General features: G+C 42.2%; 1 protein-coding gene across 4 annotated transcripts in view; it reads left to right on the top strand.

Moving 5' to 3' along the window:
* The window catches only part of LOC105437150 (cilia- and flagella-associated protein 251-like), a 75,140-nt gene extending 58,139 nt beyond the window's left edge, over positions 1 to 17,001 (top strand). For 3 of the 4 annotated variants that reach the window (XM_030998261.1, XM_030998259.1, XM_030998260.1), the window contains 3 exons: positions 121 to 330; positions 15,757 to 15,945; positions 16,799 to 16,842. In XM_030998261.1, coding sequence (XP_030854121.1) covers positions 121 to 330; positions 15,757 to 15,872 — 326 coding nt within the window. In that variant the 3' untranslated portion in view covers positions 15,873 to 15,945; positions 16,799 to 16,842. Of the gene's footprint in view, positions 1 to 120; positions 331 to 15,756; positions 15,946 to 16,798 lie in introns of all 4 variants that reach the window. The other variant, XM_030998262.1, reaches the window with a different exon arrangement.
* The last annotated feature ends 684 nt before the right edge of the window (positions 17,002 to 17,685 follow it).

Genomic DNA, 17,685 nt, shown 5'->3' with positions numbered 1-17,685 from the left:
CTTGTGATTGTATTATCATTCTTTCTAGTCTTTAAAATAGTTCTGTTTAAATCTGTGAGATTCTGTTTTCTGCAATTGCCAGAATAAGAAATCACCTTTCATCTACCCTTTACTTTGAAGGAGAACTATGGAGAATGGAGGAGCAAAAGAAGGCTGCAAAAGAGATGAAGGAGAAGAAGGAGAAGGAAGAACAAAGAGCTGAAGCAGAAGCCGAGAGGAGGGAAGAAGAGGCAGAAGATGCATACCTGAACTTAAAGTGGAAAGAAGAGGCCAAGACGAGACCATTTCCCCTAGCTACTCAATGTGGCTATCCTCAGGGCTCTGTCAAAGGTAACCAGTCAAAGTTACTGCCTTATTCCCCTTTCACAAACCCAACTTAAAGGAGCATCATATAAGTGTGTGAATGGGACCACATAAAAACAATGAACATCAGTTTTGTGCTGCTATAGAATACGAATAATTGCCACAGCATAATCTTTTATATTATAATTTGAGTAAGGAAATCCTTTGATATTTAAAACTTTTATTGTTTTGCACGCCTCGGGACAAAAAAATATCATTCCTTCTGATTGCAGATCATCGTCCGTTTTTAGGGCAGATTTACACGTTTCATTGGTTAATGTGTCCGAACCTAGCTTGGTGTTTTCGTTAGTTTTTTATCCAAATGGCAAAACCCCTATAAACTTCTATAATAATGGTATCGTCCGTTTTTTCGGGGAGATTTACTTGTTAATTTTATTGGTTAATGTGTCCGAACCTAGGTTAATGTGTCCGAACCAAGGTTTGTTTGAAAATGGCGAAACCATGTTTAGAACTGCCAAATAGTGTACATAGGCGCTTTTTGTGGTGTTTTTGTTAGTTTTTTATCCAACTGGCAAAACCCCTATAAACCCCTATAAATAATGGTATCGTCCGTTTTTGGGGAGATTTACACGTTAATTTTCTTGGTTTATGTGTCCGAACCTAGGTTAGTGTGAAAATAGTTTTTGTTATCTCTTTATTTAATACACAGCCTGTATAAGGGGGGGGGGGGCTTCCTCACCCTTTCCCTCGTGGCTGCACCAATCTTATGTTTTGTTATCTCTTTATTTAAAACACAGCCTGTAATAGGCCAGCCCCTTCCCCCCCACCCCCATGGCTACACCAACCACGTTTCCTTACGCTTTCTCGACTATGATACGTCCGACTAAAATTATAGTTTTGTCATCTCTTTATTTAAAACACAGCCTGTATTGGGGGGGGGGGGGAGCTTCCTCACCCTTTCCCTCGTGGCTACCCCAATCTTATTTCCTTGCTCTTTCTGGACTATGATATGTCCAACTGAAATTAAAGTTTTGTTATCTCTTCATGTAATTCAGAGCCTGTATTAGGTGAGCCAGCCCCCCCCCCCCCCCATGGCTACACCAACCACGTTTCCTTACGCTTTCTCGACTATGATATGTCCGACTAAAATTATAGTTTTTGTTATCTCTTTATTTGATACACAGCCTGTATTAGGCATGTCCCCCCCCCCCCACATTCCCGTCGTGGCTAACCAATCACATTTCCTTACTCTTTCTTAAGTATGATACGTCTGACTGTAATTAATTGTTTTTGTTGTCTCTTCATTTTAGTGCCTGTATTAGGCAAGCCCCCCCCCCCCCAATAACTACACCAACCACGTTTCCTTACGCTTTCTTGACTATAATATGTCCGACTAAAATTATAGTTTTGTTTTTTCTTTATTTAATACACAGTCTGTAGTGGGGGGGGGGGGGGGGGGGGGGGGGGTGGGGGGGGGGGGGGGGGGGGGGGTGGGCTTCCTCACCCTTTCCCTCGTGGCTATGCAATCACATTTCCCTATTTTCTCAACAATGATTGTTTCAACTAAAATTTGTTTTTAGTTTTTTACTTAATACAGAGCCTGTATTAGGCGAGCCCCCCTCCCCCTTCCCCGTGGCTATGTAAATCACATTTTTCGTGCTCTTTCTTAACTATGAAACATAAAACTGAAATCATAGTTTTGTTTAAATTGTATCTCTTTATTTAATACACAGCCTGTATTAGGGGGGGGGGGACTTCCTCACCCTTTCCCTCGTGGCTATGCCAATCTTATTTCCTTACTCTTTCTGGACTATGATATGTCCAAATTAAATTAAAGTTTTATTTTATCTTCATTTAATACAGTGCCTGTATTGGGGGGGGGGGGGGGCTTCCTCACCTATGGACTATGATACGTCTGACTAAAATTATAGTTTTGTTATCTCTTTATTTAAAACACAGCCTGTGTTAGGCCAGCCCCCTACCCCCCCCCCCCCCCAACCCCTCTTTCTGGACAATGATACGTCTGACTAAAAATTATAGTTTTGTTATCTCTTTATTTAAAACACAGCCTGTGTTAGGCCAGCCCCCTACCCCCCCCCCCCAACCCCTCTCTTCCCTCGTGGCTACACCAACCACATTTCCTTACTCTTTCTCGAGTATGATACGTCCAACTGTAAGAAAAGTTTTTTTTTCTCCTTATTTAATACAGAGCCTGTATTAGAGGGGAGGGGGCTTCCTCACCCTTTCCCTCGTGGCTACACCAACCACATTTCCTTACTGTTTTCTGGACTATGATATGTCTAACTGAAATTAAAGCTTTGTTTTCTCTTTATATAATTCAGAGCCTGTATTAGGCGAGCCAGCCCCCCCCCCCCCCCCCCCTCATCCTCGTGGCTACACCAACCACGTTTCCTTACGCTTTCTCGACTATGATACGTCCGACTGAAAGTAAAGTTTTGTTATCTCTTTATTTAATACAGAGCCTGTATTAGGGGGGGACCTCTACCCTACATTCCCCTCATGGCTACACCAACCACATTTCCTTACTGTTTCTGGACTATGATATGTCTAACTGAAATTAAAGCTTTGTTTTCTCTTTATATAACACACACAGCCTGTATTAAGCTAGCCCCCCCCCCCCTCATCCAGTGGCTACACCAATTACATTTCCCTATTTCCCGACTATGATACTTCCGACTGAAATTATTATTTTTTGTCTCTTTATATTACACAGAGCTTGTATTACGCTAGCTCCCTTTCCCCAGTGGCTACACCAACCACATTTCCTTACTCTTTCTGGACTATGATATATCCGACTGAAATTAAAGTTCGTTTTTACCTTCATGTAATACAGTGCCTGTATTATGCGAGCCCCCCCCCCTCTTTTCCTCTTGTGGCTATGCCAATCACATTTCCCTTTTTCTCGACTATGATACTTCCGACTGAAATTAAAGTTTTGTTTTCTCTTTATATAACACACAGCCTGTTTTTAAGCTAGCCCCCCCCCTCACCCAGTGGCTACACCAATTACATTTCCCTATTTCCCGACTATATACTTCCAACTGAAATTATTATTTTTTGTCTCTTTATATAACACAGAGCCTGTATTACGCTAGCCCCCACATTTCCTTACGCTTTCTCGACTATGATATGTCCGACTAAAATTATAGTTTTGTTATCTCTTTATTTAATACACAGCCTGTATTAGGAATGCCCCCCACATTCCCATCGTGGCTAACCAATCACATTTCTTTACTCTTCTCGAGTATGATACGTCCGACTGGAAATAAAAGTTTTGTTGTCTCTTTATTTTAGTGCCTGTAGTAGGCAGCCCCCTCTCTCCCCCCCCCCCATGGCTACACCAACCACGTTTCCTTACGCTTTCTCGACTATGATATGTCCGACTAAAATTATAGTTTTTGGTCATCTCTTTATTTAAAACACAGCCTGTATTCGGGGGGGGGGGGGGGGGGGGGGGGGGGGGGGGGGGGGGGGGGGGGGGGGGGGGGGGGGGGGGGGGGGGGGGGGGGGGGGGGGGGGGGGGGGGGGGGGGGGGGGGGGGGGGGGGGCCTCGCCCTTTACCTCTTGGCTACGCCAATTTTTTTTCCTTACTCTTTCTTGACTATGATATGTCCAACTGAAATTAAAGTTTTTTTTCTTCATGTTATTCAGAGCCTGTATTAGGCGAGCCAGGCCCCCCCCCCCATGGCTTACGATTCTCGACTATGATTGCGTCCGACAGAAGGAAAGTTTTGTTATGTCTTTCTTTAAAACACAGTCTGTATTTGGGGGGGGGGGGGGCTTCCTCACCCTTTCCCTCGTGGCTACCCCAATCTTATTTCCTTACTCTTTCTGGCTATTATATGTCCAACTGAAATTAAAGTTTTGTTATCTCTTCATGTAGTTCAGAGCCTGTATTAGGCGAGCCACCCCCCCCCCCACTCCCTCCCTCCCCCCTCCCTCTTCCCCTGGTGGCTACACCAACCACGTTTCCTTACGCTTTCTCGACTATGAATATGTCCGACTAAAATTATGGTTTTTTTTATCTCTTTATTTAGTACCTAGCCTGTATTAGGGGGGGGGGGGGGTCCCCACCCTTTCCCTCGTGGCTATGCCAATCACATTTACCTATTTCTCAACAATGATATGTTCAACTAAAATTTTTCTTTAGTTCTCTTTAATACAGAGCCTGTATTAGGTGAGCCCCCTTTCCCCAGTGGATACACCAAACCACATTTCCTTACTCTTTCTGGAATATGATATGTCCGACTGAAATTAAAGTTTGTTTTTGCCTTCATTTAATACAGTGCCTGTATTAGGCGAGCACCCTCCCCTTCCCCCGTGGCTATGTGAATCACATTTCCCTGCTCTTTCTCACTATGAAACATTAGACTGAAATCATAGTTTTGTTATATTGTATCTCTTTTTTTAATACAGAGCCTGTATTAGGCAAGCAAATTTCCTTACTCTTTCTCGAGTATGATACGTCCGACTGTAATTATTTTTTTTTTTCTCTCTTTATTTAATAGAGCCTGTATTAGGGGGGGGGGGGGACTTCCTCACCCTTTCCCTCATGGCTACGCCAATCTTATGTCCTTACTCTTTCTGACTATGATGTGTCCGACTAAATTATAGTTTTGTTATCTCTTTATTTAATACACAGCCTGTATTAGGGGGGGGGGGCTCTCCTCACCCTTTCCCTCGTGGCTACGCCAATCTTATGTTTTGTTATCTCTTTATTCAAAATACAGCCTGCCTATTAGGCCAGCCCGCTTCTCCCCCCCCCATGGCTACACCAACCACGTTTCTTACGCTTTCTCGACTATGATACTTCCGATTAAAATTATAGTTTTTGGTCATCTCTTTATTTGAAACACAGCCTGTATTAGGGGGGGGGGGGCTTCCTCACCCTTTCCCTCGTGGCTAACCCAATCTTATTTCCTTACTCTTTCTGGGCTATTATATGTCCAACTGAAAATTAAAGTTTTGTTATCTCTTTATTTAATACACAGCCTGTATTAGGCATGCCCCCCCCCCCACATTCCCGTCGTGGCTAGCCATCACATTTCCTTACTCTTTCTCGAGTATGATATGTCCGACTAAAATTATAATTTTGTTATCTCTTTATTTAATACGCAGCCTGTATTAGGTGGGGGGGTGGGGGCTTCCTCACCCTTTCCCTCGTGGCTACGCCAATCTTATGTTTTGTTATCTCTTTATTTAAAACACAGCCTGTATTAGGCCAGCCCCCTCCCCCATGGCTACCACCAACCACGTTTCCTTACGCTTTCTCGAGTATGATACGTCCCATTAAAATTATAGTTTTTTGGTCATCTCTTTATTTAAAACACAGCCTGTATTAGGGGGGGGGGGGGGGCTTCCTCACCCTTTTCCTCGTGGCTACGTCAATCTTATGTTTTGTTATCTCTGTATTTAAAACACAGCCTGTATAAGGCCAGCCCCCTCCTCCCCCCCCCCCCCCATGGCTACACCAACCACGTTTCCTTATGCTTTCTCGACTATGATACGTCAGACTAAAATTATAGTTTTTGGTCATCTCTTTATTTAAAACACAGCCTGTATTGGGGGGGGGGGGGGTTCGTCACCCTTTTCCTCGTGGCTACGCCAATCTTATGTCCTTACTCTTTCTGGACTATGATACGTCCGACAGAAGGAAAGTTTTGTTATGTCTTTCTTTAAAACACAGTCTGTATTTGGGGGGGGGGGGGCTTCCTCACCCTTTCCCTCGTGGCTACCCCAATCTTATTTCCTTACTCTTTCTGGGCTTTTATATGTCCAACTGAAATTAAAGTTTTGTTATCTCTTTATTTAATACACAGCCTGTATTAGGCATGCCCCCCCCCCCACATTCCCGTCGTGGCTAGCCATCACATTTCCTTACTCTTTCTCGAGTATGATATGTCCGACTAAAATTATAATTTTGTTATCTCTTTATTTAATACGCAGCCTGTATTAGGGGGGGGTGGGGGCTTCCTCACCCTTTCCCTCGTGGCTACGCCAATCTTATGTTTTGTTATCTCTTTATTTAAAACACAGCCTGTATTAGGCCAGCCCCCTCCCCCATGGCTACACCAACCACGTTTCCTTACGCTTTCTCGAGTATGATACGTCCCATTAAAATTATAGTTTTTGGTCATCTCTATATTTAAAACACAGCCTGTATTAGGGGGGGGGGGCTTCCTCACCCTTTTCCTCGTGGCTACGTCAATCTTATGTTTGTTATCTCTGTATTTAAAACACAGCCTGTATAAGCCGCCCCCTCCTCCCCCCCCCCCCCCATGGCTACACCAACCACGTTTCCTTATGCTTTCTCGACTATGATACGTCAGACTAAAATTATAGTTTTTGGTCATCTCTTATTTAAAAACAGCCTGTATTGGGGGGGGGGGGGCTTCCTCACCCTTCCCTTGTGGCTACGCCAATCTTATGTTTTGTTATCTCTTTATTTAAAACACAGCCTGTATTAGGCCAGCCCCCCTCCCCCATGGCTACACCAACCACTTTTCCTTACGCTTTCTCGAGTATGATACGTCCCACTAAAATTATAGTTTTTGGTCATCTCTTTATTTAAAACACAGCCTGTATTAGGGGGGGGGGGGCTTCCTCACCCTTCTCCTCGTGGCTACGTCAATCTTATGTTTTGTTATCTCTTTATTTAAAACACAGCCTGTATAAGGCCAGCCCCCTCCTCCCCCCCCCCATGGCTACACCAACCACGTTTCCTTATGCTTTCTCGACTATGATACGTCAGACTAAAATTATAGGTTTGGTCATCTCTTTATTTAAAACACAGCCTGTATTAGGGGGGGGGGCTTCCTCACCCTTTTCCTCGTGGCTACGTCAATCTTATGTTTTGTTATCTCTTCATGTAATTCAGAGCCTGTATTAGGCGAGTCAGCCCCCCCTCCAACCCCCCTCTTCTCCTTGTGGCTACACCACCCACGTTTCCTTACGCTTTCTCGACTATGATATGTCGGACTAAAATTATAGTTTTTGGTCATCTCTTTATTTAAAACACAGCCTGTATTGGGGGGGGGGGGGGGGCTTCCTCACCCCTTCCCTCTTGGCTACGCCAATCTTATGTTTTATTATCTCTTTATTTAAAGTACAGCCTGTATTAGGCCAGCCCCCTCCCCCCCCCCCTCTCCATGGCTACACCACCACGACTATGATACGTCCGACTAAAATTATAGTTTTGTCATCTCTTTATTTAAAACACAGCCTGTATTAGGCCAGCCCCCTCCCCCCCCCCCCCTGGCTACACCAACCACGTTTCCTTACGCTTTTGCGACTATGATACGTCCGACTAAAATTATAGTTTTTGGTCATCTCTTTCTTTAAAACACAGCCTGTATTAGGGGGGGGGGGGGGGGCTTCTCACCCTTTTACTCGTGGCTACGTCAATCTTATATTTTGTTATCTCTTTATTTAAAACACAGCCTGTATTAGGCCAGCCCCCCCCCCCCCCCCCCCTCTCCATGGCTACACCAACCACGACTATGATACGTCCGACTAAAATTATAGTTTTGTCATCTCTTTATTTAAAACACAGCCTGTATTAGGCATGCCCCCCCCCCACATTCCCGTCGTGGCTAGCCAATCACATTTCCTTACTCTTTCTCGAGTATAATATGTCCGACTAAAATTATAATTTTGTTATCTCTTTATTTAATACACAGCCTGTATTAGGCATGCCCCCCCCCACATTCCCGTCGTGGCTAGCCAATCACATTTCCTTACTCTTTCTCGAGTATGATATGTCCGACTAAAATTATAATTTTGTTATCTCTTTATTTAATACACAGCCTGTATTGGGGGGGGGGGGGGGCTTCCTCACCCTTTCCCTCTTGGCTACGCCAATTTTTTTTCCTTACTCTTTCTTGACTATGATATGTCCAACTGGAATTTTTTTCTTCATGTTATTCAGAGCCTGTATTAGGCGAGCCAGGCCCCCCCCCCCATGGCTTACGATTCTCGACTATGATACGTCCGACAGAAGGAAAGTTTTGTTATCTCTTTATTTAATACACAGCCTGTATTGGGGGGGGGGGGGGGGCTTCCTCACCCTTTCCCTCGTGGCTATGCCAATCACATTTCCCTATTTCTCAACTATGATATGTTCAACTAAAATTTGTTTTTAGTTCTCTTTAATACAGAGCCTGTATTAGGCGAGCCCCTCCCCCTTCCCCCGTTGCTATGTGAATCACATTTCCCTGCTCTTTCTCGACTATGAAACATCAGACTGAAATCCTAATTTTTTGTATATTGTATTACTTATCTAATACAGATCCTGTATTGGGCAAGCAATTTTCCTTACTCTTTCTCGAGTATGATATGTCCGACTGTAATTAAAGTTTTTTCTTCTCTTTATTTAATAGAGCCTGCATTAGGGGGGGGGGGGGGGGCTTCCTCACCCTTTTCCTTGTGGCTACGCCATTCTTATTTCCTTACTCTTTCTGGACTATGATATGTCCAACTGAAATTACAGTTTTGTTATCTCTTCATGTAATTCAGAGCTTGTATTAGGCGAGCCAGCCCCCCCCCCCCACCCCCTCCCTCCACCCCCTCCCTCCACCCCCTCTTTTCCTCGTGGCTACACCAACCACGTTTCCTTACGCTTTCTCGACTATGATATGTCCGACTAAAATTACAGTTTTGTTATCTCTTCATTTAATACATAGCCTGTATTAGGGGGGGGGGGGGGTTTCCTCACCTTTTCCTCATGGCTATGCCAATCACATTTCCCTATTTCTCAACAATGATATATGTTCAATTAAAATTTGTTTTTTTAGTTCTCTTTAATACAGAGCCTGTATTAGGCGAGCGTCCCCCTCCCCCATGGCTACACCAACCACGCTTCCTTACGATTTCTCGACTATTATACGTTCGAGCTTAAATTATAGTTTTGTTATCTCTTTATTTAAAACATAGCCTGTATTAGGCCACCCCTCCCTCCCACCCCTCTTCCACTCGTGGCTACACCAACCACATTTTCTTACTCTTTCTTGAGTATGATACATCCGACTGTATTAAATTTTCATTTTCTCTTCATTTAATACAGATCCTGTATTGGGGGGGGGGGGGGAGGGGGCTTCCTCACCCTTTCCATCGTGGCTACGCCAATCTTATTTCCCTATTTCTCAACAATGATAAGTTCACCTAAAATTTGTTTTTAGTTCTCTTAAAACAAAGCCTGTATTAGGCGAGCCCCCTTTCCCCAGTGGCTACACCATCCACATTTCCTTACTCTTTCTGACTGAAATTAAAGTTTGTTTTTACCTTCATGTAATACAGTGCCTGTATTAGGCGAGCTTCCCCCTCTCCCCCCCCCCCCCCTCATGTCTAAACCAACCACATATCTTTACGCTTTCTCAACAATGATATGTTCAACTAAAATATGTTTTTAATTCTCTTTATTTATAGAGCCTGTATTAGGGGGGGGGGGGGCTTCCTCACCCTTTCCCTTGTGGCTACGCCAATCTTATTTCCTTACTCTTTCTGGACTATGATATGTCCAACTGAATTAAGTTTTGTTTTATCTTTATGTTATACAGTGCCTGTATTAGGGGGGGGGGGGCTTCCTCACCCTTTCCCTCGTGGCTACGCCAATTGTGGTTAGTGAAGTAAGTATAGAATAGGACCTCTTCCCGTAGGCAATTTCTATGGTTACCAGGGCTCTCTTAAAGAGAAAGGTTGAGTTCTGGGAAGAGGTGAACAATAATTTGTGAGGCATTATCATTGTTATTATACAAGTCTGGATACTCTGGTAGGACATCAGATAAACAAATGTTTCCTGAAAAGCATGGCTCTTCAAATGCCTTTAATATTCGAAATATTTTCATGTAACCGGCATAAAAATCAGGTCAGATTTTTACGCCAACATGTTTGTGTAGTCCATATACATATTTCTGTGTACAGTGCTTGTAACTTTACAAGACTGGGCCACATTTGTTTATCATTTTGATGATTCCAGAACCTTGCAGTACGCACCAATACTTATATGCTAGATGATCAACCTTTTCTGATCGATTCCTCACCGTTTCTTTCACGATGCAATCGCATGACCAAGAAATCAACTTTATCTTAACCCTTTTAGCCTACATTTTTCCTGATTCTTTTTTAACGCAAAAAAATCTTGCGCTGAAATGTATGACTTTTTTCTTTCAAGTCTGGCGCATCTTTTGAGATAAATTTTTTCGAAAACGGACCTACTGTTACAAAGTCATATGACCTTTTGTCTGTGCATGTCAGCCCCAAAATCACTCATTTTCGTGATTTGTGTACAAAACATATGGAAATCTCATTTTTCCAAAAAAGAGATAAAACAATAGATATATAAGGAATAACTTGCTTTTCCAATTTTGTCTCGCCTGCGTAGCAAAAAAGCGAAACATAGGCGCCGCTTTTCCGGTGACAGCGGCGACGGCGGCGGTGTCAACAACCTCAAAACTTAACCTAAGGTTAAGTTTTTGAATTTTTGATATAATTTTGAAAGTATAAGTTCTTAGTCAATGAAACTTGGACTATAGGGTAATCAAGTATCCTGTATCATGTGAGTAGAATTCAGGTCACTAAGTTAAGGTCAAAGGTCATTTTGGTCAACAAACTTAGACTTTTTTGTGGTATCTACATCAAGATTTTGAATTTTTAACATATTTTCAAAAGTGTTTGTTCAAATCCCATGAAACTTGTACCCAAGGGTTATCAAGTATCACAAATCATATACACAAATTTCAGGTCACAAGGTCAAAGGTCATTTTAGGTCAGTAGCCTTGGATTATGTTTTCACAACTTCATATGAGAATAAATGAATTATTTTTTGTTATTTGTTTATGATTCTTAATCAATATTCACTTCAAAATGCTGATTATATTCAGAGGATTTCATTTTTGGGGGGCCTGCTAATGGGCCACCCTGCCTGTAATAATGTTCCAACTTCCATTCAATTGCGTAATGCAGGCGAGACCGCCGAGAGTGTTTCCCTTGTTTCAACTTACCGATGTTAGAAAGAATACTTTGAAAATTCAAATCGTGCTGCCTCTCAGCAAGTATACCGCGCTAGATGTCAATACGCATCAGCACGTTTTACTCGTTACTTTACTAAAACCGTCTCAAAAAAACTAACAAATGCACGAAATTAATGGTTAAAACAGAGAGAGAAATGCTCAAGATATTTCAAGAGCTTTAATATATTTTGATTTATCATATTCAAATAAATGCCACCAGGGGAGAACCAGGGAGATCCATGCTAGCAGAAAACTACTAACATGGAACTGTGACAACAGGGGCCAGATATACAGCATATACTTACCCCACAAATTTTAACCCCATTTTCCCCCCAACTGATGATCTGGCCCTGCATGTGAACATGGCGTCACATCCAGTGCAAGTGCAGTCTCCTCCATATATACCTTACCAACAGATAAAGAGTTTTTAGGACAGTTAGTACAACTTATCCCCTCCTCACCAACATTTCTTGTGACTTATGCATAAACATGATGAGCTGATAAATAATCATTGCCTGAACAATTGATTTCCCACCATGCATCTTAATATATGCACAATCAGAAGAAAGTTATAACAATCACTTTTCAATGTGTGAATAGATAAAGGACTTTTCAGCTGTTCCTCTATTTAATACTCAAGAATGATACTGGCAAGACTTGGGCATGCATGATTTGGTAATGGCATTTAAATATCTTGGAGTGTACACAATAAGCAAGGTGTTTCATTGTTATGGAAATCCTCTTTACATGTGCAGTATGTGATTATTTGCTTTCTTTGCTTTCCTGTAAGCTCTTCTGTAAGCTCTTCCCTTTCTTCTGGACATTCTAACTATTTCCTTTGATAAATACATCTTTGATTGCTGCCTGCAACACAAGTGTGAAGTTCACATGTTTTATCAATGCTCTCTTCATCAATAAATAGATTCCATGGAATACATTCAATCGTTTTCTGTAAATCTACGCTATCTGCTTTGTGAAATTGATGGAAAACCCTAGGAAGCAACCGTGGCACACGACTACACTCCATTTAAACGGAATCAAGTTATGATGTAAGGTTTTAATTTCACTGATCCAAGTGGTTACTTGTTTATTTTACACTGTACATTTAGCTTTCCACTCCGATATGCTTCATCGCACTTCTGACCTACATTCATTCTCTCATGTCTGCTAGCTCTTGGCTTCTATTGTTCTGTCCCTATTCATTCATCCTCATGCACATTACCTGCTATAGCACCACACACACACACACTCTTCCTATCTATTGCCTATTCAACCCAGCACACTACATGTATATGCACATGGCACTCTATCTTTTACAAGCTTCACTATTGGTTACCTACTTATTGTCCAATCTTGTGATTGGTGATTATTGTTTCATGGACTGCATGTCAGCCATCTTGGCAGCCATTTTGTGGTTGTAATAAAATCTAACAGTGCAGTTCAAGTCCTCAAACATGTAAGACCACTTTTGTTTTGTGTGGGTCCTTACATGAATATGGAAACCACTGCATAAAATGATGGATTTGAAAGAAGAAATATGTGGGGTGATAAGAACAAAGGAGTTATTTAGTGCATCATGGAAGGTAGCATTAGATGATGGGGGACGATAGCATACACCCAAAAAGAGCTTGCCTTCGTTTCGTGGTAAACTTAATTGAATCCACAACAACTCGTAGCTAGGAATCTCAAACTCGGGGGCGGTGAATCGTTTTCATGCAAAAAGTACACCTCCTGTGTTGTGATTGCGGTCTTTACGAAAGATTTGATATTGTTGTACGTCTAAGAGTTCACCATCGCAGGAATCAGAGTTCATTCATCTATTTCATCGTAAGTAACTCTCACTTTCAGGTCATTCAGTTTATTACCAAGGGAACAGGCATTCAGTGGTAGAAAATTGAGTGTATGACGTAACAAATTGAATGAATTTCAGGTCCCGGATTATGCTCCACGTCACCAGACATGATCAATTTCAAAAGTGGAGTATTTGATGTTAATTGAAAGGTGGAAATATCATTGTTTCAAAGATATCTAGTTTTTAAATATCAACCTTTGGTCAGTTGCTTTAAAACTTCTTATGAGTTCAGTGGTTGTTGTGGAAATGCAAAGAGCATAAAGTATGTACCGTAGCGCCATTTTGAAATGAGTAGATAAGTTGATATGTTGCTGGGTGTTAATCCATGTGTTATGTGTTTCCTTGTCTGGCTTTGGTTCTGCTGACTTTCAAAGTTTCCCATTTTAGATTTTCTAACGTCTTTGTAACACTTGATTCCCTGTCATAGTCCCTCGTTTTGAATGTCTAGTTTGTCCTGGTCTGACTTATGCTGTGGTTCCCATATACTGTACATGTAGCTGCATAGAACTCTAATTTGGGCCTACATGTAATTTGATGAAGTTTGGTCAATATGTGTGGCCCAACCGAGTCCCTTTGAATTCAGGTAGGGTGGTGTTGCACTTCTTCCAGGGTGATGTTACCCAACCTGTACTTGGTTTGAACTGGTTTCTTTTCATGGGTTATTTAATTTGAAAACTGTGGCTGCAATTGCTGCTGAATTAAAAACTGTTGTATTGATTCCTAACATTTTAAACACCACTGTTCAAAACTCAACTGATTTCACTAAAAATCGGTACTTGAGTGACAATTCATGACACAGTAAAATAATTTTTGTTACCTTATTTCCATAAATTACCATAAATATGCAAATGAGTGAATGAGTGAAAAATAATTACCATAGTAATCTATGTTATAAGACCGTGTCAAAAATCCACGTTGCTACAATAACCACAAAAGGAGGCGTGAGCTTAGTTAGCTTCCTTTTAAAGATACTATGTCTCTTTTGCAGCCAACATCATCTTAGATGCTGCTTGCAAGTATCGGCTTGCATGATGATGTAGATATTCAGTAGGCTTGCGGTTGCACCATGTGAGAGAGAGAGAGAGGGAGGATTGAGGAGTCTTGAAAAGGACTCTGACTCTGTAATCTTTCTTGAGGGTTTGTTAGTCCTGAAAAGGACTGTTGGTATAGTCTTGAAAAAGACTGTTGGTTATCTTTCTTAGCTATAGTTCTAAGGAGAACTATAGTGCTTGGAGAGAGGCAGGAGTTGGCTCGACGTTTCAAACAGATTGACTATGCGTCGTCAGGAGTGGAGAATAGCTGGCGTGCATGACGACGGGGAAATACATGACCGTGTGGGCTTGAGTCATCGGGAGTGAACATAGATGGTGTGCTGGTCAGTCTGGCTGTCCGTCTGGGCTGGAGTCTCCGGGTTGCGGACATTGGGAGTTTTCGAATCCATGAGTGGGGTGTGCTGTCGGCGAGACGCTGTGTGTGTCCCGACGTAGGCATCGTTGTAGTCTGCTGTTGTCTGCTGTGCATTGTAGCTGTGAGGCTGGCGGCTGCTTTGAGGGTTCGGCGGGTGGCGGTGGTTGATTTACGGGTGTCTGCTGGGGTGGTGAAGGCGGTGGTGGAGGAGGAGTGACCGGGTAGGGGTTTCCAGATGTCATTGATGTATAATCCTGAGTCTTCTTGGGGAACGGTGTTGTGGCAGTGAATTTTGATGGCTTCCAGGATTCGGCGTGCATACCAGTGCTTCATTATGGAGATGAGATGACCGTTATCCCATTCGATGGTGTGTTCGTGTTGCTGGGTGTGTGTGACGATAGCGGACTTATCCCAATCGCTGAGTCTGAAGCTGGTTCTGTGTTCCTTGAGTCTTGTTTCCCGATTTCTTCCCGTTTCACCAATGTAGACTTTTCCATATTCGCATGGTATTTTGTAGACTCCAGCTTTCTTGTGGTTTGGATGCTTGTCTTTGTGGAGTGGAGTATCGAATGGAGTTTGTTGGAGGAACTGTGTCGAACTTGGATGTCTGCTGCTTGAAGGATACGCTGAATCTTGTGAGAGGCTTGACCGATATAGGGAAGGAAACAGTTTGTTTCGGTGGTGTAGCTGCGGGTTGGTTCTCTTTCAGGGATGGTGTTGGCTGCGGGCTTGCTGGTGGGAGTCTTGGATCAGATCTTATGTCTTGGGTATTTGTTGATGGCAGTTAGGGCTGTGGTGACATGCATTGGCGCAAAGTACATTGAGATATCTCTCTCTCTCTCTCTCGCTCTCTCTCTCTCTCTCTCTCTCTCCAGCCTCTCCTCCCCCTTCCCCCTCTTTCGCTCCTCCTCTCTCTTACCCTCCCTCTCTCTCTCTCTCTCTCTCTCTCTCTCCAGCCTCTCTTTCTTACTCTCCCTCTCTCTCTCTTACTCTCCCTCTCTATCTCTCTATCTCTCTCTCTCTTTCTCTCTCTCTTTCCAGCCTTTCCTCCCCTCCCCCTCTCACTCACTCTCCCTCCTCTTTCTCTTACTCTCCCTCTCCTTCCTCCCCCTTTCTCACTCTCACTCACTCTGTTCTCTTCTTTTTTTCTCTCTTTATCGAGTATAGGCCAGCTGCAGAGGGAGAAACAGCTGAAGATTGCAGAAGAGAGGAAGATGAAGGTGGAGAAAGCTAAGGTCATTGAGGTCAAGGTCAACATGTGGATTGAGGAAAGAACGACTTAGGAGCAGAAATCGAGAAAAGCCAAAGAAACAACTTGAAGCAGAAGAGAAGAGGAGAGTCCAGGAGAAAGCAAAGGTGAGTGTTAAAGGGGAAGTCCACCCTGATATTAAGTTGCTTTTAATAAAAGCAGGAAAATGAGAGAAACAGGTCAGTGAAAGTTTGAGCAAAAACCGACTAGAATAGAAAGAAGTTATGAATTTTCAAAGTTGTCATCATTGAAACACAAATTGGCAACACTGTGACATATCTTGCAAGCTCCTCTCCAATTTTATAAACTTTTGTTTTCTCACTGATTGGTTAGGGAAAAGATGATTCATACAGGGGTTGTATAAAAACATCTTTGAAATAATTATATTTAGGGTGAACGTATCATTGCAAATTTTCTTAAAACCTATCTGCACTAGTTTGGCCAAGAGGGATTAGACCTCCCTGCGTGGTCACTGACAAGTTGTTTATCAGCTCTAAATTGACATAGGAAAAAAGAACCAACTGTCACTGCGCATAGGGACTTTCATGGTGTTAGTGATATGCGCTATACAAATAACGTTCATTATTATTGTTATTATTACTGCTTAGGCATTGTTTGCTATATAGAGGGAAGTATAGGTTTTTGACGTTTTTAAGTACAGGGCAAATAGCAGGGGAGCTTGAAAATAAATGCAAAATATGGCATAATGTTGCCAATTTGTTTTGCAACTTCAAAAATTGATATCTTTCTCATTTTTAATCAAAATTTAATCAAAATTTAATCGAAACAAGAGACCAACCTTTGTTAACTCCCATTGAAAGATGTCACTTAAAATGAACCCTTGTAATTGTATTATCATTCTTTCTAGTCTTTAAAATAGTTTTGTTTAAATCTGTGAGATTCTGTTTTCTGCAATTGCCAGAATAAGAAATCACCTTTCATCTTCCCTTTACTTTGAAGGAGAACTATGGAGAATGGAGGAGCAAGAAGAAGGCTGCAAAAGAGATGAAGGAGAAGAAGGAGAAGGAAGAACAAAGAGCTGAAGCAGAAGCCGAGAGGAGGAAAGAAGAGGCAGAAGATGCACACCTGAACTTGAAGTGGAAAGAAGAGGCCAAGACGAGACCATTTCCCCTAGCTACTCAATTTGGCTATCCTCAGGGCTCTGTCAAAGGTAAACCAGTCAAAGTTACTGCCTTATGCCCCTTTCACAAACCCAACTTAAAGGAGCATCATATAAGTGTGTGAATGGGACCATAAAGACATAAAAACAATGCACATCAGTTTTGTGCTGCTATAAAATACGAATAATTGCCACAGTATAATCTTTTATATTATAATATGAGTAAGGAAATCCTTTGATATTTAAAACTTTTAGGGTTTTGCACGCCTCGGGACGAAAAAATATCATTCGTTCTGATTGCAGATCATCGTCCGTTTTTAGGGGAGATTTACACGTTTCATTGGTTAGTGTGTCCGAACCTAGGTTGGTGTTTTCGTTAGTTTTTTATCCAAATGGCAAAACCCCTATAAACCCCTATAAATAATGGTATCGTCCGTTTTTGGGGGGGGAGATTTACTCATTAATTTTATTGGTTAATGTGTCCGAACAAGGTTTGTTTGAAAATGGCGAAACCATGTTTAGAACTGCCAAAAAGTGTATATTGGCGCTTTTTGGGGTGTTTTTGTTAGTTTTTTATCCAAATGGCAAAACCCCTATAAACCCCTATAATAATGTATCATCCGTTTTTGGGGGAGATTTACACGTTAATTTTCTTGGTTAATGTGTCCGAACCTAGGTTAGTGTGAAAATAGTTTTGTTATCTCTTTATTTAATACACAGCCTGTAA

The sequence above is a fragment of the Strongylocentrotus purpuratus genome, unplaced genomic scaffold (genome assembly GCF_000002235.5).
Source record: "Strongylocentrotus purpuratus isolate Spur 01 unplaced genomic scaffold, Spur_5.0 spur5_scaffold_4, whole genome shotgun sequence".
In the NCBI taxonomy this organism is placed as follows: domain Eukaryota; kingdom Metazoa; phylum Echinodermata; class Echinoidea; order Camarodonta; family Strongylocentrotidae; genus Strongylocentrotus; species Strongylocentrotus purpuratus.
The sequence above is the reverse complement of the archived record's forward strand: the minus strand, read 5'-3'. Positions and strand labels throughout refer to the sequence as shown.